Below are 27414 nucleotides of genomic sequence, written 5' to 3'. Positions count from 1 at the left end.
ATGGGTCTGCAACAAAGGCTTGCTCACCCTCCACAGCCTTCATCTTTCCTCCAGAGTCTGCCCCTTAGTGGTGAGATTCCCCTGTTTCTTCTCTTCCTTGGAGTTCTCTTCCGGGGAAGCCCTGCTGCTTCTTTAGCTGCATGGCTCCAACTAGAGCCCTATCACCTAAGCAGCAGCTTCCCAATTTTCACTGATCAGAACTCACAGTAAGAAATCTGTATTACATCATGATCTATACACACATATCTCAAGTTTTGTGAAATAATATTTACCTTCACTACAGGTGATACACTCTGCTATTTTCTATTCTGTCCTATTCTATTCTGCTTATATTTTTAAAATGATGATTGTAGGCCGTTAAATTATTTTACATTGCATACATGGTCTTGACCTGCAGTTTGAAACTGACTTAAGGGAAAGGGAAGGACGTATTTTAGCCTGGACTACACATAAGTGGCTTTTTCTCCCCTTACCTCCCCCTCCCCTTTTTAAATCCATCCCCGTATTTTAATCTTTTGGCAAAATGTCCCAACACAGGACATTTTTTAAACTGCCTTTATGCCACATTTCCATGAACATCTTGGAAATCTATTGCATGGCTGGTGCATAGCAGTATGGGCATTCTCCTTTGTCCTCCACCCGCATCGTCTTGCTTCTGCCCTTGCTTCAACTCTACAAAGCTTCTGGACCATGAAAACAGAAATCTCATTTATTTATTATCATTTTATGGAGTATCTAGTAGGTGCCAGGCACTAGGTATTCTGACATGAATAAGATGCACCACCTGCTTTCAAGGAGCTCATAGTCCAATGAGGAGATAGATAACAATTCAATGGAAGGACCAACCGTAGCAGGGGTAACATTGCTTGGGAAGGGAGTGCACACAGGGGCACTCAACCCAGCCTTCAGAGACTGGGAATGGCTTCCTAGAGGAGGAGTCATCAGAGCTGTTTCCCTGAAGGTTAAGTCTCAGTTTGCCAAGTGATGGGAAGTAGGGTGGGGTAGAAATGTGTGTAGAGAGATGGCTTGGAAATGGACTATTTCAGAAGTTAGTGATACAGGTTGAGCAATGCCATGAGACAAAATCTGCCTATAGAGCTCTCAGCATTATTCAGATCAGGCCAGGGAGATTCCCACAGAGAAGGAAGATGTTCTGTGGCCCCAGTGCAGAGCCACAGCCTGGCCAACCATGTTTTCAATCACAAAGGTGGATGGGGCAGTGCGGTTCATACGTTAAATGATGCCAAGTGCCGTGTATACAGTGGACTCTAATAGCTGTGACATGGCAACGCCCTGTGGCTCCTGGGGGACAGGAACTGTCTAATTCATATTTGTTTAGCCAGTGCCTAGCATGAGACTGGCACAAAATAGGTGGCCCTGGAAACCTTTACTAAAGAGGACTGAATTGCATTCCTGATAATGAATCATCTTTATGTATGAAAAATGGTGTTTCAAGCTGTGTCCCCCAAGTGTTCATAGACAAGTATCTTATAAGTATTAACTTTAGTTTTAGTTTCGTTTATTAAGCATCCTGTCCAAGGTCATGGAGCTGGTAAGTTGTGGAGCTGGGATTTGAACCCAGAGTCTAATTCCTAGGATCTTAATTTACAAACGATGCAGTTCCTCACTTTATGACTGATACGCTTTCCAGAAACATTATCTCTATGAAGTTATCTTTGTAAGGTGAATTTCTGGGAGGTGAACGTGGTTCGTTCATATGTTCATTCATCATTCATCATCATTCATTCATCTAATAACATATGCAGGCCAGCCATGGGGATTCAGTGGTTTACTGACAGACATGGGTGGGTACTGACCTCACGGAGCTCATTTTAAGTGGGAGACAGAGGAATTAAATAAATAAGCAGATAAATAGAAAAATAATTACAGATTGTGATATCTATTATGGTGGATTAAATAGGCTTGAATAGGGATTAATTTGGGGATGGAGTGTTTATTTTAGTTAGAATGGTCAAGGAAGGCTTCCTGAGGGGGTGAAATTTAATCAGGGTCAGGAGGATGGGAAGGAGACAGCCGTGTAAGGATCAGAAAGAAGGGTGTACCGGGCAAAGGTGCAAAGTCCCTGAGGTCAAAAAGAGCATAGTATTTTCAAGGGAGGAACGGGAAGAATTCCAGTGTGGGTGGAGGAGGGGGCGGGCTGGGGGGAGTGAACAGGAGGAGATAAGGTTAGACAGGGCCAGGATTAAGATGCATAAATGAGTTACTCTCTGGGGGCCTTCTTCAATAATGCGCCCCAGGCACTTCGCTTGCTCGCTTGCCTCTCCCAAATCCCAGCCCTGAGGATAGATGGTTCGGCTTGAAGCCAATCAAGCAGGAGATTAGAGAGAGCTGCACAGATCTGAAATAAATATATACATTGCTTGGCTGCACCCGAGATTGAACCGGCGCCCCCTGCATTGGAAGTGAGAAGTCTTAACCACTGTACCACCAGGGAAGTCCCCTGAAATGTATTTTGGAGCAGGAATCACGGGTAATATACTGATGGATTGGGACTGGCTGAGGACCAGGATTGGGATGGAAAACCAAGCATTTCCTTTTGGACATGCCACATTTGAGACGCCAAACATGGAGTTGGAGATACTAGAAGTGGGAAGGTCATTGGAGAGGTCTGGGCTAGACATAAAAGTCCAGAAAGCATCACTTTAGAGGTGATATTTAAAGGAGTGGGAATGCCTGAAACTACCTAGGGAGAAAGGGCAGATGGGGAGGAGAATGGGGCTGGAATACTTAAAGGTCAGGGAGTTGAGGAGGGGCCACAAAGAAACATGAGGAGGTTGGGCTCAGGAAGTTAGAGAAGAAGAACAGTCTGAGGAATGTGGGGTCAGAAGCCAAGAGAGGAGTTGTTTTCTTTTCTTTCTTTTTTTTTTTTTAAGGATAGAGGGGTCTGTAGTATGGAATGCTCTTGGTGATGGAACACAGACAATACTTTTAAGAAGGTTTGCTGTGAAGCAGAGTAGAGAAATGGCTGTAAACAGAGGCATAAAAGGCAAAGATAAAGTGATGGAAGGATTTATTTTTCTTTTAATATAGGAGGTGCTAGAACACAGATGTGACCCAGTGGACCATGAGATCTGTCGTCCATGAGGTAGAGGAGAAACAACTAAAAGTGACAAGAAGGGGCAAGTGTAGATCGGTTCAAGGATAGAAGTGGGAGGGCTGCTCCTTAAAGATAGGTGGGATATTTTCCCTCCATTTTCAAAGGAGAAAAGACAGACAAAACTGTGCAGATGCAGAGAGATTGGAAATTTTGGTAAAAAGCCAACAGGCATCTCATGGAGTCCATGTTTTGGATGAAGTCTACGATTCATCTCTAAACAGTGTCTGTATAGAGAAGGGGGATGGGGAGTTTGAGGGAAGTAGGGGAAGTCTGAGTAGCTATCTCGGGGTGAGGAAAAGCACACTTCCTGAGGAAATGAAATTGGATGGCCAGGCAGTGTGGAGTTCCCATCTGGGGCTTGCGATCATGAAATTTATGTGAAACTGGCCAGCCCAAATGTAGAGAACTTTAGTTCAGTTATCCAGCTGCTTGAATCCTGGCATGGAATAGGGTGATGCTTGGGTTTGGCCAGACTGGGGCTTTACCAGAGAAGACAGGGGAAGGAGAGAGAGAGTGAAGCCAGGAAGTTCAGAGTACTTGTGAAAATTCTATGGACAAGAAGGCAAGTGAATATGAGAGGCTGCCAAGGATAGTGGATCCGTTCATGGATTAGAAGCCTCCTGAGGACAAAGAAATGTTGCAGTAAGGATTCTGGAGTAGGTGAGCGGAGAGGCTAGGTGGCTGTAGGTGGAGAGCAGGAGGCTCAACGTTGAGATCTCAGAGGTGGCGCTGCAGTTTCTAGGGATGGCAAGGTCCACGATATAACCAATATAACCACTGGCTGGGCAGCTGAGGGGTAGGGAAAAACTCACCGGAGTTACTGAGAAGCCAGAAATGCTAAGGATCATGAAATCTTTTTTACTTTTATTATTAACAAAAAGTTCCCACTAGGCAGCAAGAAATCAATGCAGCCCTTTTAGTGCTTTTTTTTTTTTTTTTTTTTTGTGGTACTCGGGCCTCTCACTGCTGCGGCCTCTCCCGTCGCAGAGCACAGGCTCCGGATGCGCAGGCCCAGCGGCCACGGCTCACGGGCCCAGCCTCTCCGCGGCACGTGGGATCCTCCCAGACCGGGGCATGAACCCGCGTCCCCTGCATCAGCAGGCGGATTCTCAACCACTGTGCCACCAGGGAAGCCCCCTAGTGCTATTTTTAATCGTACCTATGGGGAACCTGCTCTCTACTTTCTATGGATACTTTTGCCTTCTAGATGCTTCCGAATGTTTGCTAGCACCTTTATCAATACATGCCACCATCCTACATAGGAAGGGTGTCAACACAAGAGATTCCATAGTTTAAATCAATGGCTTAGATTTCTTTACAAATTATGTAATTTCAAAATTGTTGTACCAAATTCCCTTATAATATGATTACAGTATATCTGAGTAGCAGTTGTCCTGAAATAGGATACTTTGTGAAAACTGAAAAAGCCCCCATTTTCCAGGCCTGTAAGGACTGCAGAGCCCAGTTTAGGCAAGTGGAAATTTGAGAAAGACTTGAAAATAATACATAGACTTGAAAAAAATACAAATACTTGAAAAAAACACTCTCAACCACTGCGCCACCAGGGAAGCCCTCTTTTATTTTTTAATATTTTAAAAAAAAATTTTTTTTTTGCTTTTGTTTTTGCTCCTTCTTTTCTTGTCTTCCCTTTGTGGCCTCACCTTTCTACTCTATGCTCTTGGGATGACTGTTTATTGCAATTCCTTGTTGTAATTTATATATGAAAACATTTGCATCAGTAATACAGATTCTTCTAGAATGAAAACTCTCTAAGGGCAGAGACTTTGTTTTGTCCACTCCCATATTCCCCCAGACCTAGAACAGTGCCTGGCACATGGAGGGTACATAATCAATAGTTGCTGAATGAATGAATGAATGTTTATTGTGGGAAACTAGAAAATACATATAAGGAACATGAAAAAAATACCTCTTCAACAAATGAGAAGTCTCCTTTGATCCTAGCATATAGATAACCCACTAAACCCATATTTTAGTAAATATCCTACTAGACACATAAATGCACATCTACGTAAATGTATAAAGAAATGTCTGAGAATGGTAAGCACTAAATTCAGGATAGTGGTTGATTCCTGAGGGTGGAGGGAGGAAAGACGATGTGAATGAGAAAGAGTATATAGAGAGTTTCAACTGTACTGGCAATAATTTATTTCTTAAGCTAGAGGGTGGGTACATGGGTGTTTATTATATTATAGTCTTTGCGTACCTGAATTCTGTTAAATCTTTTCATATTTTTAAATGCATACAACAAACACGTTTACTTTAACAAAAGTGGAAGCATGCATACTGATCACTATTTTGTGGTTTGTTTTTTTTTTTTTTTTTGGCTGCTCTGCTCACTTGTGGGATCTTAGTTCCCTGACCAGGGATTGAACCTGGGCCATGGCAGTGAAAGTGCCAAGTCCTAACCACTGGATAACCAGGAAATTCCCTGATCACTATTTTGAGTCCTGCCTTTTCTCACTTATTTCTTATATGCACTTTATTGTACTAGAGATAGGTAAATTATTAGCAGTAAATTATTTCTATGCAGCACATCAACTTCATTTCATAGAATTACAGTATAATTTAGTTAACCACTTCCCTGTTTTGAAACATTCATTCAATAAATAATTTTGGGTACTCAGAGGCCAAGATATTTAGGTTGTTGCCACTTTTTTTTTTTTTACTGTTATAAATGTAATCCTTTATTAATGACCCAAAGGTCAAAGGGCTTGATTTTCTCTCACTGTGAGTGAGTAAAATGTAGGGGGGTAATATAGAGTAAGATGTGCTGACTACCTAAGAAGTATTTAATCAAAAAAAACCCACAGGAGAAGGAAAGGGCTATGGACTGAATGTTTGTGTTCCTCCAAAATTCTTATCTTGAAGCCTTAATCCCCATTGTGATAATATTTGGAGGTGGGAGCCTTTGGGAAGTAATCAGGTAGAGTCCCCTTATAAAAAGAGGAAGAGCCCAGAGCTCACTCTCTCTGTGCCATGTGAGGATACAACAAGAAGGCAGCCATCTGCAAACCAGAAAGAGGGCCCTCACCAGACACTGAAACTGCTGGTACTTTGATCCTGAAGCTCTCAGTCTTCAGAACTGTGAGAAACAGATGTTTGTTGTTTAAGGCAAAAAACAAACAAACAAAAAGCCAACACATTATTGTCCTCCACTGCCATGTACACAGAAAGGTTGAGATTTCTCCATACAGTGTGACATTCATGGACCCAGAAGCCACTTGGGATAGCCTAGCGAAGGTGTTGATCTCCTAGTGGAGAGCCTATGCTATGTACAAAGGTCAGATTTTTTTCTTTGTTTGGATCTAACTTCTGTTCCCCCACAAGAAAGGAGAAAGGGCAGGCAACAATGACTGTGTTCCTCACAACACTGAAACACTGAATTCAGACAAACCCAGCCTGAGCCTTTGAACTGAATTGATCAAGTTTCTTTGTTTGTTTTTTTTTTTGCGGTACACGGGCCTCTCACTGTTGTGGCCTCTCCGGTGGCGGAGCACAGGCTCCGGGGCCATGGCTCACGGGCCCAGCCGCTCCGCGGCATGTGGGATCTGCCCGGACCGGGGCACGAACCCATGTCCCCTGCATCGGCAGGCGGACTCTCAACCACTGCGCCACCTGGGAAGCCCTTGATCAAGTTTTTAATCAACAACTGACTTGACTTTCTTTTTCCGCTCACCTGATGATTGAACTACTGATCAGTTGAGTCGGCTCCTTTGAGCAGGTGATATGTGAGCTGCAATCATTATCCCAGCTGATTTGAATCATGTTCTGCATCCTAGCGTAGTAAGGAAATCACTCAGAATGAGCTGTAAGTTGAAGAGATCTATGAAAAGGCCTTTCTCTGTACCGTAGACATAAAGCATAACTTTTGTTTCTGAATTTGATCATTTTGGATGTACTTTCAGGCATGGCGTATGCTCTACTAGCTGCTGTTCCTGTTGGATATGGTCTCTACTCTGCTTTTTTTCCTATCCTGACATACTTTATCTTCGGAACATCAAGACACATCTCAGTTGGTAATTATAAGCATATACAATTCTATTTGTTCACATTTAACGTGTTTGGGCTATATTATGTGTGTTCTGCTTCCATATCTTTGTTAATGTTTTCTAGGGAGATAGGGCATCAGTGCTTTACCCGCTTTTCCTATTCAATGATGCAATGGTTCTTAAGTGTAAAGTGTAAGCTTTACACTTAATCCCCTTTTTTTTAATGAAGAGGAGAAAATTGAAAGATTGTTAAAAAATTGTAGCCTACCTTCAAATCTTAGCATGTTTTGCTTTTCAAAAATGTAATACATTTGACTCTATATTTAGAAAGTGTTCTAAAATTAAAAATGACAAGGGAAAAAAAATCTTCAAGAGGTCTTCAAACCTGCTGTTTTACTAGATTAACTTAGCTTTTACTAAATTATGTTCATCAAATACATATTCATTGTCTTATTAAAGAGCATGCTTATTTTAAGTCACTAATATTGGAAGACTGGCAAAATCGTGCCACAACAATTTAGAAACTGAGCTTGGCTGTCCTTCTTGGTATGGCCCAAAATAGATTTATTTCCTGAACTTCCTAAAATTTGAATTTTCTTCTGCTAAAATGTTCTAGTAAATGAGTGTTTTAATGCTATTTTGCAACGTTGACATTTACACTTGAGATAACTTTTCGCCTACATCCATCTGCTGGCTAGACATGTGTACCTGGGCAATCCTTTTGAAACAAATGCAGCCATCTACTACTATATCCCCAGCCCATATCCTTATCCTTCGTTGTATTTCCCCCAGTGTCTGGCATATTGCCTTGTCTATAAAAGGAGCTCAGAATGAGGTTATTGACTAAAATAACTTTCTCACCTGGGAGAGTAGATCAGTATCAAATGCATGACGAGGTGAGGAACACAGAAGCTGATTTGTTTCTCTTTGGTGTTCTATACATTTAGACACTCCGGGTTACTGGATTTTGGTACTGAGCCCTCCCAGCTGTTAAAGCCTTCCATGATCAAAGGATAGGATCATCATCATCATGGATAAAAACATCAGTAGTGAATGGAGCAGCTGCTGAAAGAAAAGTACCTTTGAAACGTAGAATCTTACAGACTGGCATTTGATTTGAAAAAATTTGTCTTGGAAAGAGAAAAAGAGAAACTCTATACTCCCTTTGCTATTTCTTTAACCTAATTTTGATCAGGTGATATTGATCAAGGTCCTTATCTCCACAGAGATCAGGACGTTGGATGCTCTAGGAAATGAACTTACCTAGAATAAAAATAAGATGGAACAAGTAATGACTCAGCTAGTATGCCATTTCTGCCAGGAAACCTTTCTTGACAACTCCTCCCTCCACCCCCCATGTCCCACCCATATACGTAAAGATCACACACAGATAGGTTAGACACCCTTCCTGTGTGCTTACAAAGCAGTCTGAAAGCTGTATTACAATGACCCACCTACATGTCTCTCTTGCTCATTTCTGGGTCACGAGTGCATTGAAGCATCTACTTTTTAGCTTTTTTTTGTGAACAAACAGTATTTTCCCAATCACAGCTAATTACTTCACACATCTTTCTAATCCTATGTAGACATGTTGAGCCTAAACATTTGCAATTAATAATAATAATTTTTTAAAGTTTTTTTATGGAGGTATAGTTGATTTACAAGTGATTAATAATTATTAGTTGATAAGAGACTTTTTTTCCCCAGGACCTTTCCCAGTGGTCAGTTTAATGGTGGGATCTGTTGTTCTGAGCATGGCCCCCGACGAACACTTTCTCATGTCCAGCAGTAATGGAACTACACTGAATACCACCATGATAGACTCTGCAGCTAGAGATGCAGCAAGAGTATTGATTGCGAGCACCCTTACTCTTTTGGTTGGAATCATACAGGTAATGGGCTTACAAGGAATATACAGATTGGCATGATTTGTATTTGAAAGAATTAACTGTAGAGCATGTGGACTTAAAGATTCATTTAAAAGCAAAACAAATCAATTTACCGACCCCTCAAAGTTATTTTTTAAGTTATATTGTTTTAGGTCAGATGCTAAAATAGTCAGCAAGCCCCCACTTATTAAGGCTCACTTAATCATCAAAGTCAGAGACAGAAAAAAAAAAAAAAAAGGCAGAAGAACATGTGTGATTCAAATGAGAATAAGAGAAGGGAAATGTGCCAGAACCCATAAAGAGAAAAAAAGTTCTTTTGAGCAGAGCCATGGAAACTGCAAGTCACAGAAATAAGCTACATGAATTTTTCTTTTCTTATTACATATCTAGAAATATTTAATGTTCGTACTACAAATGGTTTTCAAATTTTAGAGTGGTGGAGGAGAGAGGGCATTAAGAAATTCAGATTCCTTTCCTACAAGTATTTTTGTGTTATCGGCAGGCTACCAGAGTTTTAATTGGTGTTAAGTTTAATTCATTAATAGTTCAAAAGGGTTGATCCTTCTCCCAGGCAAACATTTAATATTTCCTTCCTTCTTCTTGTTCTAGTTGATATTTGGAGGTTTGCAGATTGGATTCATTGTGAGGTACCTGGCAGATCCTTTGGTTGGTGGATTCACAACAGCTGCTGCCTTCCAAGTGTTGGTCTCACAGCTAAAGATTGTCCTCAATGTTTCAACCAAAAACTATAATGGAATTCTCTCCATTATCTATGTAAGTGCTGCTTCTTAATCCAGGGATGGCTCACTTTTCCTCTTGAACTTGAGTCTGGAGAGTGTACGTTCCTCCATGCCATACTTTGGGAGCCACTGAAAACATTCTTCTCTGAAAGAAGCAGTAGAATCAGGGGTAACGTTGAAAAAGGCAGATTTTGCAAAACATTTTTCTCAGTTGATCAAAATGGTTTCAGAAGGATCATTACTCTTAAAAATATTAACGAAAACAAAGTGCTACAGTGAAGACTGGCCTGGGAGGCAGCAGACTTGAACCCCATTCTCAATTTTGCCTCTGCTAAGCTAAGTGACCTTGGACACATGGTGTAGGACAGTGGCTGAAAGCTCAGTTTGGATGAACGGGATTCATATCCTGACCCTATTGTTTATTATTTGCACTATTACATGAGCAAATCACCATGCCTCAGCTTCCTTCTCCACAAAATGGAGTTGGTAGTAATATCTACCAATTAAGTTAAATAAGGATATATGAGAAGCACTTGGCCTAGGGGCTGGCATATAACAAGTACTCAAAAAAAAAGTGTTATTTTGAAATTATTATTTCACATCTCAAGGCTTTTCTGTTTTATTTATAAAGTGAAATGATTGGAGATGTATCTCTAAAGCCCTTTTTAACTGTGAGAGTCCATAAAATGCATAATGTAAATGTCCCAGCAATTATAGACAAAGAGGAACATTAGATTCAGAGATGATTCAACATGCAAAAGAGATGCAAAAGAAGGATGTAGATCACACTAATTAGATTTGAAAAAGTTCTTGGATCTAAATCTATGTTCTATATAAAGCATGTTATCAACGCTTGAAAAATGGTGGTAATAGTAACATGATGTCACCCTAGCTTGGGGAGAACGATACAAGGCAAATACAATGTGCCAGCATTAAGAATGAGTTTGAGTCCTTTAATGACCCATGTATTAGCTTCTAAAATGATGTAAGGCCATGCATACATATCTGAAAATTAGTGAGGTGGACAGGAATTTGCTCAGGTTCACAGCAGTGCCATAATCCCACATTACTCTGTCCATTCAACAGACATACCGAGTGCCTACTCCAGGCCAGATACTGTGCTAGGCAGTGGGACTAGGTAGAGGAGGCAATTTAACATAGTGATTAAGATCATAGACTTTGAACTTAAATAGACTTGAATTGGAGTCTTGGTTCCACCACCTATGACACATGTGATTCTGGTCATGTCATATTTAACTTTTCTAAGCCTCAGTGTTCTCAGCTGTAAAATGGGAGTAATGAGAGTAGCTGCTTGTTAGCACTCTGAGGATTAAAAATGAAAATTTGTGTAAAGCACTTAGTGCAATACCAGGCTCATAGTAACAATTCAGTTCATTATTGTTTTCATTATCATGATGATCAGACCTCATGGAACTTACTGTTCACTTCCCAAGGACCCAGCCTATTAGCAGCTGTTTTTTCATTCATCATTATTTCTGTCATTGTTGATTTTTTTCCTACTAAGACCTTGGTTTGCTTTGAGACCTTCTGACTACCTTTTTCTGAGAAGCTGTCTCACTTTTGCAGTCCCTACACACCATTTTTTTTTTGCTTTCCTACTTTCTCTATCAACTGTTCATTCATTTATTCCTTCATTGTCATTCATTCATCTTTTCAATAAGTATTTATTGAAACCTGCCATGTGCCAGGCACTGTTCACTCCCTGTACAAACCCACTTACTCCTGAATCCACCAAGACACTCCGACTGAGTGTGCTCGCCTCCTCGTGTGAACATCGCTAGGCCTGCATCCTCACAGATCACAGGAGGCCTAGGCCGATGGGTGACCTGGGTCTCTGGCCGCTGCTGGACTTCTGCACACAGGGGACAGAAATAGTCCTTCTGGTCTCCTAGGACTATGTTTAAGATGAAGCTTGCTGCAAATAACCCCACTTTCAACAGAGACCAAAGTAACCAGGAAACACTAGAACAAGGTCAAAAATAGTTTTTGAACTATTATGTGACTTATGTCCTGTTGAACATTATTCTTGAAGCCTCAGGTTAGAATGTGTTACAGAATTCTGCAAGCAATTCCTCCCAGGCCAGCCAAGTTGGATAAAGATACTTCAATCATTCTTGTGTGAGGATGAATATAAGCTTGCTCCTCTGGAAATAAAAAAAAGAATCAGCAGGTCTGGAAATAATTGCATAAGGGTTGAATGAGCCACTCAGTACCTGAACAGAGAATTCTGCTTATGATATTACCAGTTGCGATTATTCGTGAAAGGATCCTTCAACACATGCAGGGCAGCTGTGGATTCCTCCAGGAAAGACTGTAAGATTGTTGTAAGATGCTGTCCCTGGAATGTAGTTAACATCCCTTTTGTTATAAGCTTGTGCTCTGGATCGCCTGCCTGCTCCTTCCTCCAAAAAAAAAAAAAAAGGAAATAATGAATACAAGTAATGGGAGGAGGAAATATTGGGAAAGAAAGGAAAATAGAAACTTGTTTACAAATGCCAGAGATGCTGGGTACAAGAGACAGAAAGGAAAATTGTCAGAATTCAGAACTAGTAATACTCAAGCTACCAGGTAACTACTCAATCATGTAAGTAAATCACACAGTCCATTTCCAAGTGGTTATGTCTTCCTACCATTCACTCTGAATGGTTTGTCTCAATAGACAAGGGAAGCCTTTCTGCTTGCTGACTAAATTGACGTTACCTCCCCATTTCTTCCCCTAATGAGGAGGAAAACCACATGGAAAAGTTCTGCCCAGATGGTGGGAGTTTTGAAAGCTACCACTAAGCTCGATCAGGTTCATTACTTCGAATCTATTTCAGTATGTAAAAATGAAGCCATTATAAAAGGAAAGTAACATTTTAAGGGTTGATCTTATATATGCAACAGAAGTTCTGGTAGGAGGAAATGCCTGACAGCAAGGGCTGATTATGAGGGATTTGTTATATTCATAGAGATAAGATGAATTAAAATAAATTTGGCACCAAAAGTTAACCAGTGAATTTCCTCATATGTAATATCAGGTATAATTTTTAACTTAAGGCTTCATATACCCAGAAGGAAGAAATTCTGTAAATGAAATGGTTCTAAAATTCTCCAAGCATGGTAGGAAATATAGTAAAATATTACCCATTCTGAAAAGTTTCATTATCTTGATTTGAACTGGTCAGAATACTAGGCTGAAATATAGAATCATAAGTATATCCATATTTTAAACACATTTGAGTAAGTATTTTAATAGTAAACTAAATTAGAATTACTTTACAGTGCTTTCGTAAAGTCTCATTTCTATATCTTTGAGTACAGTCTGACTACTTCAGTTTCTATGGGTGAATTTTATTTCCACATAGATTAAGCTTTCTATTGTAGAACTTTTCATAAGAGATTCTGAGTAAAATCAACTATACTCCAGTATAAAATAAAAATTAAAAAAAAAGATTCTGAATAACTACTCAGTATAGGTAATTAATATATTCATATGCCTTGTTTGATGCAATTGTGTAATATAAACTGATTTTGGTTTTTGCAACTCATATTACATTTTTAATACACCACAGGTGCTTTTTCTTCAAAGGTCTAAGTGACTCTCATAGATTACATGGCAATCCTGTAGTGATCACTTTTGTAAGGTGAAAGTTTTTAGGATCGGGATAGGTATTCTGATTGTTCTTAAGTTTGAATATTTCTGTCTTGCATTGAGAGTAAACCTTTATTGTATAGACAATTAATTGAGGTATTATATCTAGCTCATGAATTAATCAGGGTCATCATCAGAAAATTGATTATGTAAAGGGCCAGACAGCAATACCTTCAAGACTCTGAGTTGTTTGTGTAGGGCTGTTTACTGCTATGGTAAATGCCTTAAATTCTTGAGTTGTTGTGTCCGCTTGTGGTAGTAGTTTTTTTGTTGTTTTTTTTTTTTTCCTTTTTCACGCTGCTATCACTTGCATCATCTTGTTACTATCAATGTATCTGCCTCTAGCAATTTTTACTGACTCTGGAAAGCAGACAAAGTAAATGTGCTAGTATTGTGTTTAAAGCAAGGGCAAAAATAGTCAGTGAAAGTCCAAGAGGCTTCCTACAAGTCAGATTCTCGAACTCTTGTTCAAGCACTTGGTGGCATGTATTTTGCTTGCACAGTAGCTTCTCCTCTCATTCCCTTACTCCTGAATGTTTTCCAGAGCGGTGGAGGTTGCTGGCAAGATGACTCGTACATTACTCAGTGAGCACTATACATAACTGTTACCACATTGTTGTTATAATTATTTTAAGTAATATTTTATCTTCATATAAAAATATATCTATAAAAGGACTCATTCAAAGAAAGGTAACCTTCACTGGGAGCTTAGTCGTCTCGAAGAATTGAGGAATACCTTCTAAAGTCATGCCTTCTACAGGACTGAAGTTCCTATAACAAAGATATTAGTGTTCTCCTCCAGGATTCTTCCTTGCTAATCTCCCTTGATTCCCAGAAACCTCCTATTTACAAAACAAAACTAGTTTTTCTTGAGCTGTCTTGTCTGTCCACTTGGAAATAGTTAGTTTTATTTAAGTCACCTTAGTTCAAGTTTGAACTAAGTACCAAATTAATTTCCAGAAATTTATACTTGACCTATATATCAATTCAATAGCTTTTCTTTGCCATAAAGAATGGATCAGTCTGTATGTATGTATATGTCTGTATGTATGTATGTATATGGATCAGTCAGTCTGTATGTATATGAAGAATTTTAGGGATTTTTATTCTCACCTGTATCACTCAGGTTTAGTGAAGAGCTTTACCTAAAATATTGGTTAACTGGGACTTTTGGTTTATCAGTTTTTAATCTCAATAATACATATCAACATGGTGAAAATTAGGTCACTTAATAGCACCTGTAAAACCACTTAAGGTATAAACTTTTAAAGCTTTTCTGCAAGCAAAAGACAGTATATAATGATATACTTTCTTTTAAAAGATCTCATTCTTATTGTAAAAAATACAGATAAGCAAAAATAAGAAAGCAGAAATCACCCATACTTTTACCACTTCAAGTTAACCATCATTAATAACTTGGTATATATATTGCAAAGATTGGATATCAGTGGTCTGTATATTAACCAACACATTTTTATAATTTTACATGAAATTCTTAAGTGCTCTTTGATGATGATATGATTTTTCATATGGGAACTATATAAAAACATTTTTTTTTACAGACTCTAATTGAGATTTTTCAAAATATTGGTAACACTAATCTTGCTGATTTCATTGCTGGATTACTCACCATTATCATCTGTATGGCAGTTAAGGAATTAAATGATCGATTTAAACACAAAATCCCAGTCCCTATTCCTATAGAAGTGATTGTGGTAAGTAGAATGTGTAATTAGAAAATTCAGCATTAATTAGTTTGATAAGAAAGGACTTGTTAAAACAAATGGACTTTTTTTTTTTTAACCTCTTTTGTTTTATTTCAGACAATAATAGCTACTGCCATTTCATATGGAGTTGACCTGGAAAAAAACTATAATGCTGGCATTGTTAAGTCCATCCCAAGTGGGTGAGTATGGAGTTCCTCTTAGGCAATACTAATATATTGTCAGTACTTTCTGTTTAAATGAAACTTAAGCTTCATTTCATTGGTCTTATTTGTGTGTGATCTTAAAGAAATACCCATTTGTGCAAAGTATCAGATAAACAGTATGTGTGTAGATAAAGATCAAGCCATTTGTATAAAAGAGACCCGCATATGCTCTCTCTTTTTCTTTTTCTTTTTTTTCTTTTGCGTTACGCGGGCCTCTCACTGTTGTGGCCTCTCGCGTTGCGGAGCACAGGCTCCGGACCCACAGGCTCAGCGGCCATGGCTCACGGGCCCAGCCGCTCCGCGGCACGTGGGATCTTCCGGGACCGGGGCACAAACCCGCGTCCCCTGAATCGGCAGGCGGACTCTCAACCACTGCGCCACCAGGGAAGCCCTCTCTTTTTCTTTATGTTCTTAAAATGTGGCAGGACATGCACTTTTAACGCCAGATTCCTGATTTAAACTCACATATACAATTACAGTATACTATACATACTGTAGAATCATGGTTAGTAACATTTATTGTACTGAGAACAATCTGCTTAAGGAAAAAGGGACATCTGGCCTAAATTCTCCTCCATTTAGTTTAATCCATCTTAGATAATAATTATATCATTTGTGCCTATAAATAAAGTGCATTATCTCTAAGGGAGGCTTGATATATTTGATAGTTTGATGAATTAAAAGAGTAAAGAACTAAGGTTCTTTGTCTACTTCTGTCACCATCTAGTCCTGTGGCCCTGGCAGGTTCTCCTATGACACAAAGAGAATGACAAACCACCGAAATCTCAACTTGAACTTGCTGTAAAGCACCAGTGAGATCGCTCATAAAGTGCAAAGTGGACCAAGGGTCCTACAGTATAATTCGATCATATGACATTGAAAAAGAAACCCAGATGTTTATTACATTTGTAACATAAACTTATAGCATCTATGACTAGACTTGCTGTTAGATAACTAGTAAGTACTGGTTTCCCCCCCCTTAATAATAGCTGAGGGACCGGTAACAGTCTGTTTCTCATGCTCTTAATAGAAACTCCTCAGGCCAGCTCAGTCCCGGGGCTTATTCCACAGGGAACTGCTGCCTTGCCATTGGGTTAATCTTATGATTTCTTCTAATCTGTTCAAAAAAGAAAAAGAAAAAGAAAAATTACAGCTGGCTACATGGGGCTTAACTTACATATCATTCTTTCTGGTGTTTCTCAAACTCACTTTTTCTCAAGAATCACATGAGGCCCTTGTTAACACAGATTCCTAGTTCCAACCCCAAACCTATAGAATCAGGCTTTCCAGAGGAGGGGCCTGGGAATTAATAGTTTTCAAATGGGCTTCAAGTGATGCTAATGCTCAGGTAAGTTTGGGAAACTTTACATTAGAGGATCGACATTTTGATAGTGAATCCTAATGCTGGTATAAATTTAGTGATAAAAAGATGCAGTGTTGGCTATTTGAGTTATGGCGTTTTCACCCTAACAGATTATTTGAGTAGTTATAAACAGCTACATAAAATATATATTTCATAGATCCCTGTTGTCAGGCTTCCTAGGGTGTAACTCTTAGAGGAGGTCCATAGCAAATGCCCTGTCCCATAAGTCCATGTTCCATTAATAGATTTAGGGAACTCATTTTTGCTGCCCTAAGTCAGCAGTCCCCAGCCTTTTTGGCACCAGGGACCGGTGTCATGAAAGGCAGTTTTTGCACGGAGTGGGGTGGGGGTCGGGTGGGGCGGAGGATGGTTCAGGCGGTAAAACAAGCGACGAAGAGCAGCGGATGAAGCTTCGCTCGCTCGTCCGCCGCTCATCTCCGTGCACAGGTACCGGTCCGTGGCGCGGGGGTTGGGGACGCCCGCCCTCAGTGATCCTTTCTGACCCTATCCAGAGCTTTCCTGGCTGCTCTCCTGCTGAGAATGGATCTCTAGCCTCTTGCTCTTGGGTTAGTCAAGTTGCATCCTCTGACAGACCGCCTGGTGTGATTGGTCAGCTGACCTAACCTGCCTGGCCCCCAGGACTCAAAGCTCCTCCCCAAGGGCAGTGATCCCATTTGTCTTGTGCAACTTTTTGGTAGCACTGAAACAAGTCTAATAACGTTAACAAACCTGAAAAAGAAAGGGTGCTGTGGAGAGATTGGAAAAGGGCAAGGAAAGGAGAGAAAGGTGAGTAGGACGAAAGGAAGAGGAACAAAAAGAAACACTGTGCTATCCACCTCTTCATCCCCTCCCCACATCAATCCCCCAATAAGGGAGTAAAAGCACAGCCACCGCCAGCAGCTTCCTTTTGTCCCATTGAGGGCCAATGCCATATGTCAGTATCGCTCAGTGCCCAATGACACTGTCCCCAAAACTGTGACCACTTGCCTTACTTCCCTACTCCCTTGCCTGGCCAAGTACACAATTTCTGCAAGTCCGGTCAGCTTCTGAGTGTCCCACTAGGATTCACCTAAACGAGGAGCCCTGATTCTCTCACTGACCCTTTTTCTTTTTTGTTGTTGTCTTTTGTTTTTTAATTTTTACTTTTTGTCCGCACCGCACGGTATGTGGGATCTTAGTTCCCAGACCAGGGATTGAACCCGTGCCCCCTGCATGGGAAGCCCGGAGTCCTAACAACTGGACTGCCAGGGAAGTCCCATCGCTAACCTTTTTCTTAACCAGCAGGCTCTAAAAGGGTCAGTCAGATCTTGTGACCCAGGAAATCATCTAATATCTAACATTCATACCTGGACCTACTAAATGACCTTGAGCAGATTATTTCACTTTTCTGGGCCTCAGTTCCGGTATCAACAAAAAGAGAGGTAGATTCAACAATTTCTAGGATATTAGATTAGGATATTAATTTGGATAATATTAGGATATTAGCTGGCTCTAGATTTCTATTGTTTTCTATAAGAATCATTTCTACTTTACTACTTCCCTCTAATTATAGGTGGAAAAAAATATAGTTTCCTATTAAAGGAACTTCAGGTGTGAGGTAGGTCAGGGAGATTGCCTTTTGTTTTTGTTTTTTGGCCAGGGACCTCTGGAATTACACCCTACGGATAGTAATCAAGATATAGGTACAAGTGGGCTTCCCTGGTGACGCAGTGGTTGAGAGTCTGCCTGCCGATGCAGGGGACACAGGTTCGTTCCCTGGTCCAGGAAGATCCCACATGCCGCGAAGCGGCTGGGCCCGTGAGCCATGGCCGCTGAGCCTGCGCGTCCGGAGCCTGTGCTCCGCAACAGGAGAGGCCACAACAGTGAGAGGCCCACACACCAAAAAAAAAAAAAAAAAAAAAAAAGATATAGGTACAAGAAAGGAATCCACCACCACCCCGATTTTCATATTTGGGGACAACTGCAGGCTTATAAACTTGTAGATGTATTTCTTTATACAGTTGGTAGCGTAGCTCTGGTTTTGTCAAACAGCAACTGTTTGATCCCGCAGTTGTTGGGATGTCTTAATCATTGTGACTATGGAGCATTATGATAATTACACACATTTAATCTTTTTCGGACTCAAGAAGATTTAAAATATCATGGCTCTTAGAATGGATTTTCCACTTAGCTCTTTTAGCATCTTACATTCTTTGTCTCTTTAACAGACCTGACCTCACCTTGTACAGGGTAAATCTCATTTTATGGCTAGGATATCTTTTAAATTCAAAGACCTTTAAGATGAAATTGTGTAAGGAGAAACACTAATGTGTGAAATGGCACAGCATGGGATTGTATGGTATTAAAAAATCAGTAATGACAGGCTTATTCTTGTCAGAGCGTAGATAAGGCAGCATCTGTAGCCTCTCAAATAGGGGACAAAGGAATCAGCCAGTGAGATAGCACCAACTTCTGATTGAAACCTGTAAAAACAGATGCTACCACTTATGCATCTCACGTACCTCTTGCCCTCTTGGATCAAGTCCTTTTATTTCTGACTTGTGGCTGGGTTGATAGAGCATTTGGTGAGGTGGGGGAAGAGCATTATGGTCAAATTTTCACAGCATTTTTCATTTAAAAACTCACTAGGTTTTTGCCACCGGCAATTCCATCTGTGAGTTTGTTTTCTGAGATGCTGACTGCATCATTTTCCATCGCTGTGGTCGCTTATGCCATTGCAGTGTCTGTAGGAAAAGTATACGCCATCAAGTATGATTACACCATCGATGGGAACCAGGTATGGTCACTCTTTTGCTGAACTGGTTTTGTAGGGCTGAAAATAAGAAGAAAACATAAATGGGAAAGATTTTTCTTGTCTGCTAAAGAAGGGATTGGTTTCTTCCACCCATCTTTATTGAGTTGGTTTCTCTCCTGTGTGTGCTAATTTGAAATTATTTTGAAATATACATGTTGTATCACTTAATTTTTTAAATATATTTTACTGTTTATCCATATTTTATTATATGTCTCTGAAAGATAAGCATGTCAAAAGCAATCATGATACATCATCATATCTAAAAAACTAGCTGTAATTCCCTAATACCATCTAATACCCAGTCAGTTTTCAGGTATAACCAACCACAAGATCATTATCACAACTAAAAAAATTCACAATAATTCCTTGATAATATCAACTATCTAGTCAGTTTTAAGATTATCTTTAAAAGTTTAAAAAAAAGTTTTTTTAAACAGTTGATTTGTCTGGTTAAGTATCCAAACAAGCTCCATGTGTAGTATTAGCTGGATACATCTCTTTTTTGCTTTACATTTTGTAACAAATTATTTTTTTAATTGGGGTATAGTTGATGTACTATATTATGTAAGTTTCCGGTGTACAACATAGCGATTCACAAGCTTTAGAGGTTATACTCCATTTATAGTTCTTAGAAAATATTGGCTATATTCCCTGTACTGTATGCACCACTGTACTTTTTTTAAAATTAATTGTTATTGGAGTCGAGTTGCTTTACAATGTTGTGTTAGTTTCTACTGTACAGCAAAGTGAGTCGGCTGTACGAATACATATATCCCTTCTTTTTTGGATTTCCTTCCCATTTAGGTCACCACAGAGCATTAAGTAGAGTTCCCTGTGCTATACTGTATGTTCTCGTTAGTTGTCTATTTTACACATAGTATTAATAGTGTATATGCATCACTTTACTTTTTAAGAAATAAGTTGAAGTAATCCTAATTTTTAAAAAGTTAACTCAGTTAGGTCATAAATAACATTTAAGCTTAACAGATTGGAATAAGAATTCTTCATGTAATCTAGTATCGCCTGGTAATTGTTTTTTTAATGACAGCTATAATACGGCAAAACAGAGCAACAAACGCCAATGATAATAGTTGTGACCACTTTAAATTGAGGTGATTTATTGTGCAATTACAGGTTTCCCCTGCTACCCTAACGTAGAGCGTTCCTATGAAAACTTTCTTAAGCAGAAATGGCAGTAAAGTGAAGAAGCAGTTACCTTAGGACACATCTTGCAAACAGATGCACAAAATCCATTTAGATGAAGCACAGGTGCTCACCAGCACAGTTCAAAGCGATGGCGGCTCGAGGCTGAGATGCTGAGTGTAGTTTCCGGGGGAGGAGCTTGGTGGTGCCACTCTCCCTACTTGGGGGGCAGGCTGCCTCTATAAGGGCTAGCTACAAAAGAGATGCTTTTCACCCTTTTTTGTAAAAGCAAAAAGCCCCTTGGGATTTCTTTCAGTTAGCAAAAGCAGGTACTAACATAGGTCTTTCGTAAAAGCCAAGTGGCGTAAAGTGAATTTTGAAAAGCAGGGGATACCTGTAATAGATACAGGACATTTTTTGTAGCACCTGATACATTTACCAGGTGAGCTGATTTTCCACTGCTTGCAAATCTGCAAGTATGGTTGGTTTCTGAAAACAGCATAGCAATTACAGCAGTTAAATGATTAGTACTCAATAAGAATAATAGCCCTCCTAATCATAATACACTTCATAGCAAATACCCAACCACAGAGAAAATATTTCATGTGAGAGTTACAGATATGCCAGATATGCCACTCACCAGGAAGTGAAATAAGCATTTGAGCAAAAGATCAGTCAATCTTAAAAACAACTGAAAGCAGTGAAGCCTCTCTTAGGCTCTACGGAGCCAGAAGTCCCCGTGTCTTCCAAGGGTCCCAAGCACCTTTAATGGTAAGAATTAAACTGGGACTCCCAGGCAGGGTGGGCTTGAGAGTTTGCTTTCTTAATGCTCTTCCTTAAACACTTGGCGAGGGTCTTGCAAAGATTTGATATGTAGCAACACTGCCATCCAGTCTCTCTCTTAGGAATTCATTGCCTTTGGGATCAGCAACATCTTCTCTGGATTCTTCTCTTGTTTTGTGGCCACCACTGCCCTGTCCCGCACTGCCGTCCAGGAGAGCACTGGGGGAAAGACACAGGTATGTAACAGCGGTGTCGTAATATCCATCTAGAATGATGGAAAGAATGAGTCAGGGGAATGGTGGCTCAGAAGGGCTTGCACAAGACGATTAGCCTTTGAGAAAAGAGAAACTTGTACTTCCTGGTCTGATTGCACCTGGGGTCTCTCCATCTCCTTAACGGTGATCCATCCCCTCCCCTAAAAACTCTTCCAGAGCAACATTTATGGTTTTCTGATGCGCCACGTCTCAAACCATTTTGTGTCAGTGCTCAGCTGGTAGATAGCTCCACTTACTTCTTTTCCAGGGACGATAACAGTTGACAAGGAATCAGTCATGAAGAATGCTGATTTTTACCAATTTGTTATCTGGGGATAGAGAAGGCCTAGTAAGAGCACTTTGTGGCTTAGTGAGTTATTCTATTTTCAGGAAAATGAAAAGCTGTCTATTTACATTTCCTTTACAAGGATCAGGAGCTTCGTCCAGAGGCGTTGGGTCCCAGAGAACAAGTTTGCTAGCCAAGGATATTTTTGTTGTAACATTTTGGCATTTCTTCCTGAGCAAGACTTTTGTTCCTAAAGTTCTGAATGTGGGTTTCATCTTGCCTTTTTTTTTTTTTTTTTTTTTTTTTGCGGTACGCGGGCCACTCACTGTCGTGGCCTCTCCCGTTGCGGAGCACAGGCTCTGCACGCACAGGCTCAGCGGCCATGGCTCATGGGCCTAGCCGCTCCGCGGCATGTGGGATCTTCCTCGACCGGGGAGTGAACCCGTGTCCCCTGCCTCGGCAGGCAGACTCTCAACCACTGCGCCACCAGGGAAGCCCTCATCTTGCCTTTTAAATGTGGTTTTTAAGTTGTTGCCGCCCCCCAAACCAGCATCCAAGTTAATCTCTGGAAAACTCCTCCTTTAATGGGCTAGAAAGCTCAGGAGCTGTTCTCTGACCATTCTTTCCAGCAGGACATGAGTCAGCTAAGCCAAACCAAGTAGATGGGGGTGAGGGGCAGCTCAGGAATTGTGTTTCTGTTATGCCTGAAGAGTTTTCTCATCCCAGTACAGAAAGAACTATTATTTAAGAGTAAAAAGTACATTGAGACTATAAAGGAGAACAACAAATCCAAAGTGAATAGGGTAACACACACACACACACACACACACACACACACACACACACACACAGAGTCTTCAAATAGGGTTTTTTAAGGTAGAGACACTTACAAATAAGTACAAAAGAGAGAAACTGACAAAATGAATGACTCCAACAAGGAAGTTGCCCAGGGGGAGCCTGAACTGTCCCCAAGGTGCCCATGATGCTCCTTTACCATTTATAAAGGATCTTGGTGACAGGGTCAGAAGAACTGGCCTCTTCCAATTTCTTCACTCCCATTCAACAAAAATTTAGTCTAAATTTTCAGAATTTTTCTGTTTAAAATTGAGTTTTCTTTGCTTTTTTCTGCAAACATTTCCAGCTTTGTGAGAGCAAATAAAACAATACAGCCTCAAATAGGAAGCATAACCAGAGATCTGTGGTCAAGGGGAAGAGGTTGGAGGTGATTGCCAGAGCTGTACCTGCGGTTCAGGGGGTAGCTGTCAGCAGTGAAATTTTCTGCTGCCTCCACTGGAGATGGGGCCCAGACAAGCTCTCCAGGGCACATGGCTGTAAGTGGGTGCAGGCATATCCCCAAGTGCTGATGTCCATTCTCTGCTGTTACTTCCAGACTGAAATGGGCACAGTCCCGTCCATCCTCCCCTCCCCTCCTAAGAATGCCCATGTAAAGTGATTCCTTGGCAGAGGCTTTGGGGATAATGGTGTTCTGGTAAGCTAATACCCCCTGCCACACACTGGCGTGTATTATATTTAGGAATGAAAGATGCCAGGATTTCAGTACTGAAGAATGAAGCAAGCAGAGAAATAGCTTAATATTTAATTACTGAAATGTACACTAAGTTCTGGGATTAAAAGTCTAAGTGTCTGGACTGAAATCCAGGGACTTGTGACCAACTAAACTGGCAGGTCTTCTCCTGTTGTGTGGCTTCTCATGTTTTTTTTCATGTTGGAGCCTCAGTTTCCGCATCTATGCAATGGGGATAATAATTGTACCCGCCTCATAGGGATGTTGTGAGGATTAAGTAAGAAATTGTTTGTAAAATCCTGGCACTCACTTGTAAATGTTGATGGTTCCGGTCATTAACTTCTCAAGGTAAGAATAGTGCCTTAGTACCTATGATACATATGTTGTACCTGACACATAAGAAGCACCCGGCATGTATTTGCTGAATGAATGAACAGAATCATAAGTATTAGTGGACATCAACTGTTTGCAACACATCTACAGATTGTAGAAGAGCTCAACATTGCAACCTGTTCTTTCCCTCACCCCCATCTGACTCCTACTGATTAATGAAAAAGTAATTCTGATGACAAACTATTCCCTAGCTCTGGTTACCCTCTCACTTAAGAGAAGAATTAATTCTCTAGTAACTGAATCTGCTCATAGATATGAAATCTACAGCATTTCCTGCAAAATAAGTAATTTTCCTTTATAAATTAAGTACAAGCAATGGGTTCCCTCACAGATTTTAAAATAGTAACCAAAATTAGTCTTGGTCTCCATAATCGGAGGCTAATTATTTCCTATCCTCAGTGAGTAGGTGGCCACCCTCCTGGCATGAGTTGGGCAGCTGGCTGTGATCCCTGTCCCCAAATCTCCATCCCTCTCACCAATTCACAGAGCCCTACATCCACAGTGAGATGCATGTGGCTCATGATAGACAATGAATGTTGGTTAAGTAATTGCGTAGAAGAAAGGAAGGAAGGAAAGGAGGGAAGGAGGGAGGAAGGATACCAGCTTCTCTGCTTAGATAGGAGAGGGGAAAGCTGACCAAGGTACTGGGAACCCGGAGGTGTGGTGCTGGGAGATAACAAATTGCCTAGAAAGGGGACCTGGCTGGACAGAGCAGACTTTTCTGTATGTCATACGCATAATATCGCCTCAGTCTGGCTTAAGTATCCTCTGAACATGACTGAGCAGTTTGCCAGCTGGAGTGAATGAGCGTGGATATGAAATTTCCTTAAGTTTTCAGACTTTTAATTTCTATTGGCTTTATGTGTCTCCTTGAAGGCAAACATCTTGCACTAGGCAGTACTTGGGCCCAGGGCAACCTTCTCTGCTGCCTCCTCTCTGGTCGCTTTGCTTCTGGCTCCCTGTCTCCTTCTCTCCTTTGTTTCAGAGCTACTAGGCTTCACCTCGGCCAGGCCCCAGCTGTCTCAGCAGAGAACCCACTGGTCATCTAATCACAACAGAGAGTAGTCCCCACCCCCTCAGCCTCTCTCCTAACTAGTTACGGATCTTAGGAGAGCTTTTTTGCCAGCGAAGGTAAAGTTTCTGAAGCTTCCTTGACTTCTACTACTGCCCACCCTCACTCGGGCTGCTTGTGGGGCAAAGCTCTGAGCCTGCATCCGTGCAGCTCTGGGAGGATGCGGGAGACATGGTCCCACCACTCAGCAGGCTCGTGTGGCATTCTGAATCTGCAGAAAGACTGGTAAATTTATTTTCTCTGAGATTATCATAGCAACCATGTATACAAAGTGTTATCTGAATTGTTATCAGGTTGCTGACTCAATAATGCAGCAGAATCAGTTATGTGCTATGAGAATTTATTTCCCAAGAACATTACAAGGATCTGTTGTCCGGGAAGGGGGATGGGCCCTGTTTCCTCGAATGGCAAACAACTAGAAGTTTGGCCTCTTGAATTGACACCAAAAGTATATGTCTGCAGTGTATCCAAGTGCAATCCAGGCTTTACTCTAGCAGACTCAGGGCCCACATTTTCTTTAATTTCTCTGCCGTAGCTACTAAATGCATGGTTTTCGCAAATAATTCTCACTTGTCTCAACAGTATTGAGCAGAAGGTGGGAAGTTGGGAAGTGTCACGTGTGCCCATGAACAGGCTCTTGCACGCATGTGTCCAGCAAGCACACATCCAGAGGGGGCAGGACGGACCCTGGTTATGGGACACGTATGTCTTTCAGGTTGCTGGCATGATCTCGGCTGGGATTGTGATGATCGCCATCGTTGCCCTGGGGAAGTTGTTGGAACCCTTGCAAAAGGTATAACACTGCTTCTCGCCACACCGATTACATACTTCCCCTTCACTGCTCTGCCACCTGAGAAGTAACAGGGGATTTAGAAGTCATCACATGGAAAACCATTCCCCTGAATAACTCAGCCTTCCCTGTCTCTCTTGGCAGTCGGTCTTGGCAGCTGTTGTAATCGCCAACCTGAAGGGGATGTTTATGCAAGTGTGTGACATTCCTCGTCTGTGGAGGCAGAATAAGACTGATGCTGTAAGTCACTTACCATCCATTTTTCTCTGAATAAGAATTGCTTCTTATATGCTTCTTGCCATATTATTACATCCCCTTATCTCCTAAGTCTTACTTGCATTTTGGGAACCAGAGCAGAAATTAGAATTTTGTGGATAAGCCAAAGCTGGGAAGTCTTCCACATGAGCTGTGATTTGTGAAGGTCCTGTATCTCTGGGAAGATTCATTTCCGGCAAGAATCCCATATGAGCTCCTTCGTATACCCTTGGCCTTCTAAAACCAAAAAACAAACAAATTTTTAAAAAACCCTCTAATTTAGAAAGACAAACAAAACAAAAACAAAGCAAAAACAAAATACGAAACCCCACGTTGATTATAATTTTGATTAAAGTAACCTTTACAAGTCTTCTGAGGGATTGTTAGAAAAAAAAAAAAAGAAGCTAAACCCTTCAGAGTTCTGCCCTAATTTAAACCAGAACAGATAAAAAGAATGGGAAAACTCCCTATATATCTATATGGAAAGATCTCCAAGACAAATTGTGAAGTAAAAAAGAGACCAGTGCAAAATGGAAGAGTGTGTATAACACACCAAAAGAAGGGAAAATAATATATGCTTTGTAGTCGTATTTGCTTGTATTTGCCAAAAGAAATGCTGGAGAAAAGTGTGCACATGTGTGTACACACACAGAAATAAACGAGGACACAAGAAAGGAGCGTCGTTGGGAATGGATGGAGAAAGGAGAGAGTTACAACCAAGATTTTTCACTGCACACTTTTTTTTTTTTTTGGCCGTGCCATGCAGCATGCCAGATCTTAGTTCCCCTACCAGTGATCAAACCCCTGGCCCCTGCAGTGGAAGTGCAGAGTCTTAACCACTGGACTGCCAGAGAAGTCCCACTGCACACCTTTTTAATACTAATTTTATTTTGAACCATGTCAATATGCAAAAATTAAATTTAAGAATATTTAAATGGAACAGCTGGCCTTTACTGGAAAGGGCAATTTCCACTTCCACTTAAAGTATGCAATGAAGTCAGAATATTTTACAACGCTGTAATTTGTTCGTGGACAATTGATCTTATTTTTACAGGTAATTGCTCACCTGATGGTACCTGATGAATTAACATAATTCCTTTCATTTCCATGTTTTCCTAGGTTATCTGGGTGTTTACGTGCGTAGCATCCATCATTCTGGGGCTGGACCTCGGTTTACTAGCTGGCCTTATATTTGGATTTCTGACTGTGGTCCTGAGAGTTCAATTGTGAGTAATATAAGATCCAGGTTATGATAAACAGGACAACACACCCTGAGATTTATTATATTTCTTTATTGTGATAAATACAATAAAAGCACTCCCTTTCATAATAGTTACTATATATTGAGTGCTTCTACAAATTAAGTGTATGGTGCTTTACACACATTATCATATTTAGTCTTCAAAAAAACCCT

At 40.6% G+C, this 27414-nt stretch overlaps 1 protein-coding gene across 1 annotated transcript in view; it reads left to right on the top strand.

The window, feature by feature from the left end:
* The window catches only part of SLC26A4 (solute carrier family 26 member 4), a 49450-nt gene that overhangs the window by 3026 nt on the left and 19010 nt on the right, over positions 1–27414 (top strand). Inside the window, exons 4-13 of the mRNA XM_029233952.1 lie at positions 7045–7155; positions 8836–9020; positions 9627–9791; positions 14975–15127; positions 15236–15318; positions 19334–19481; positions 21548–21661; positions 25671–25748; positions 25890–25985; positions 27120–27226. Coding sequence (XP_029089785.1) covers positions 7045–7155; positions 8836–9020; positions 9627–9791; positions 14975–15127; positions 15236–15318; positions 19334–19481; positions 21548–21661; positions 25671–25748; positions 25890–25985; positions 27120–27226 — 1240 coding nt within the window. The remainder of the gene's footprint in view (positions 1–7044; positions 7156–8835; positions 9021–9626; positions 9792–14974; positions 15128–15235; positions 15319–19333; positions 19482–21547; positions 21662–25670; positions 25749–25889; positions 25986–27119; positions 27227–27414) is intronic.

This window comes from Monodon monoceros, unplaced genomic scaffold (assembly GCF_005190385.1).
Source record: "Monodon monoceros isolate NGI ecotype Baffin Bay Population unplaced genomic scaffold, NGI_Narwhal_1 Super_Scaffold_2, whole genome shotgun sequence".
NCBI classification, from domain to species: Eukaryota; Metazoa; Chordata; class Mammalia; order Artiodactyla; family Monodontidae; genus Monodon; species Monodon monoceros.
Note: the sequence above shows the minus strand (reverse complement) of the source record. Positions and strands in the feature narration are given on the sequence as shown.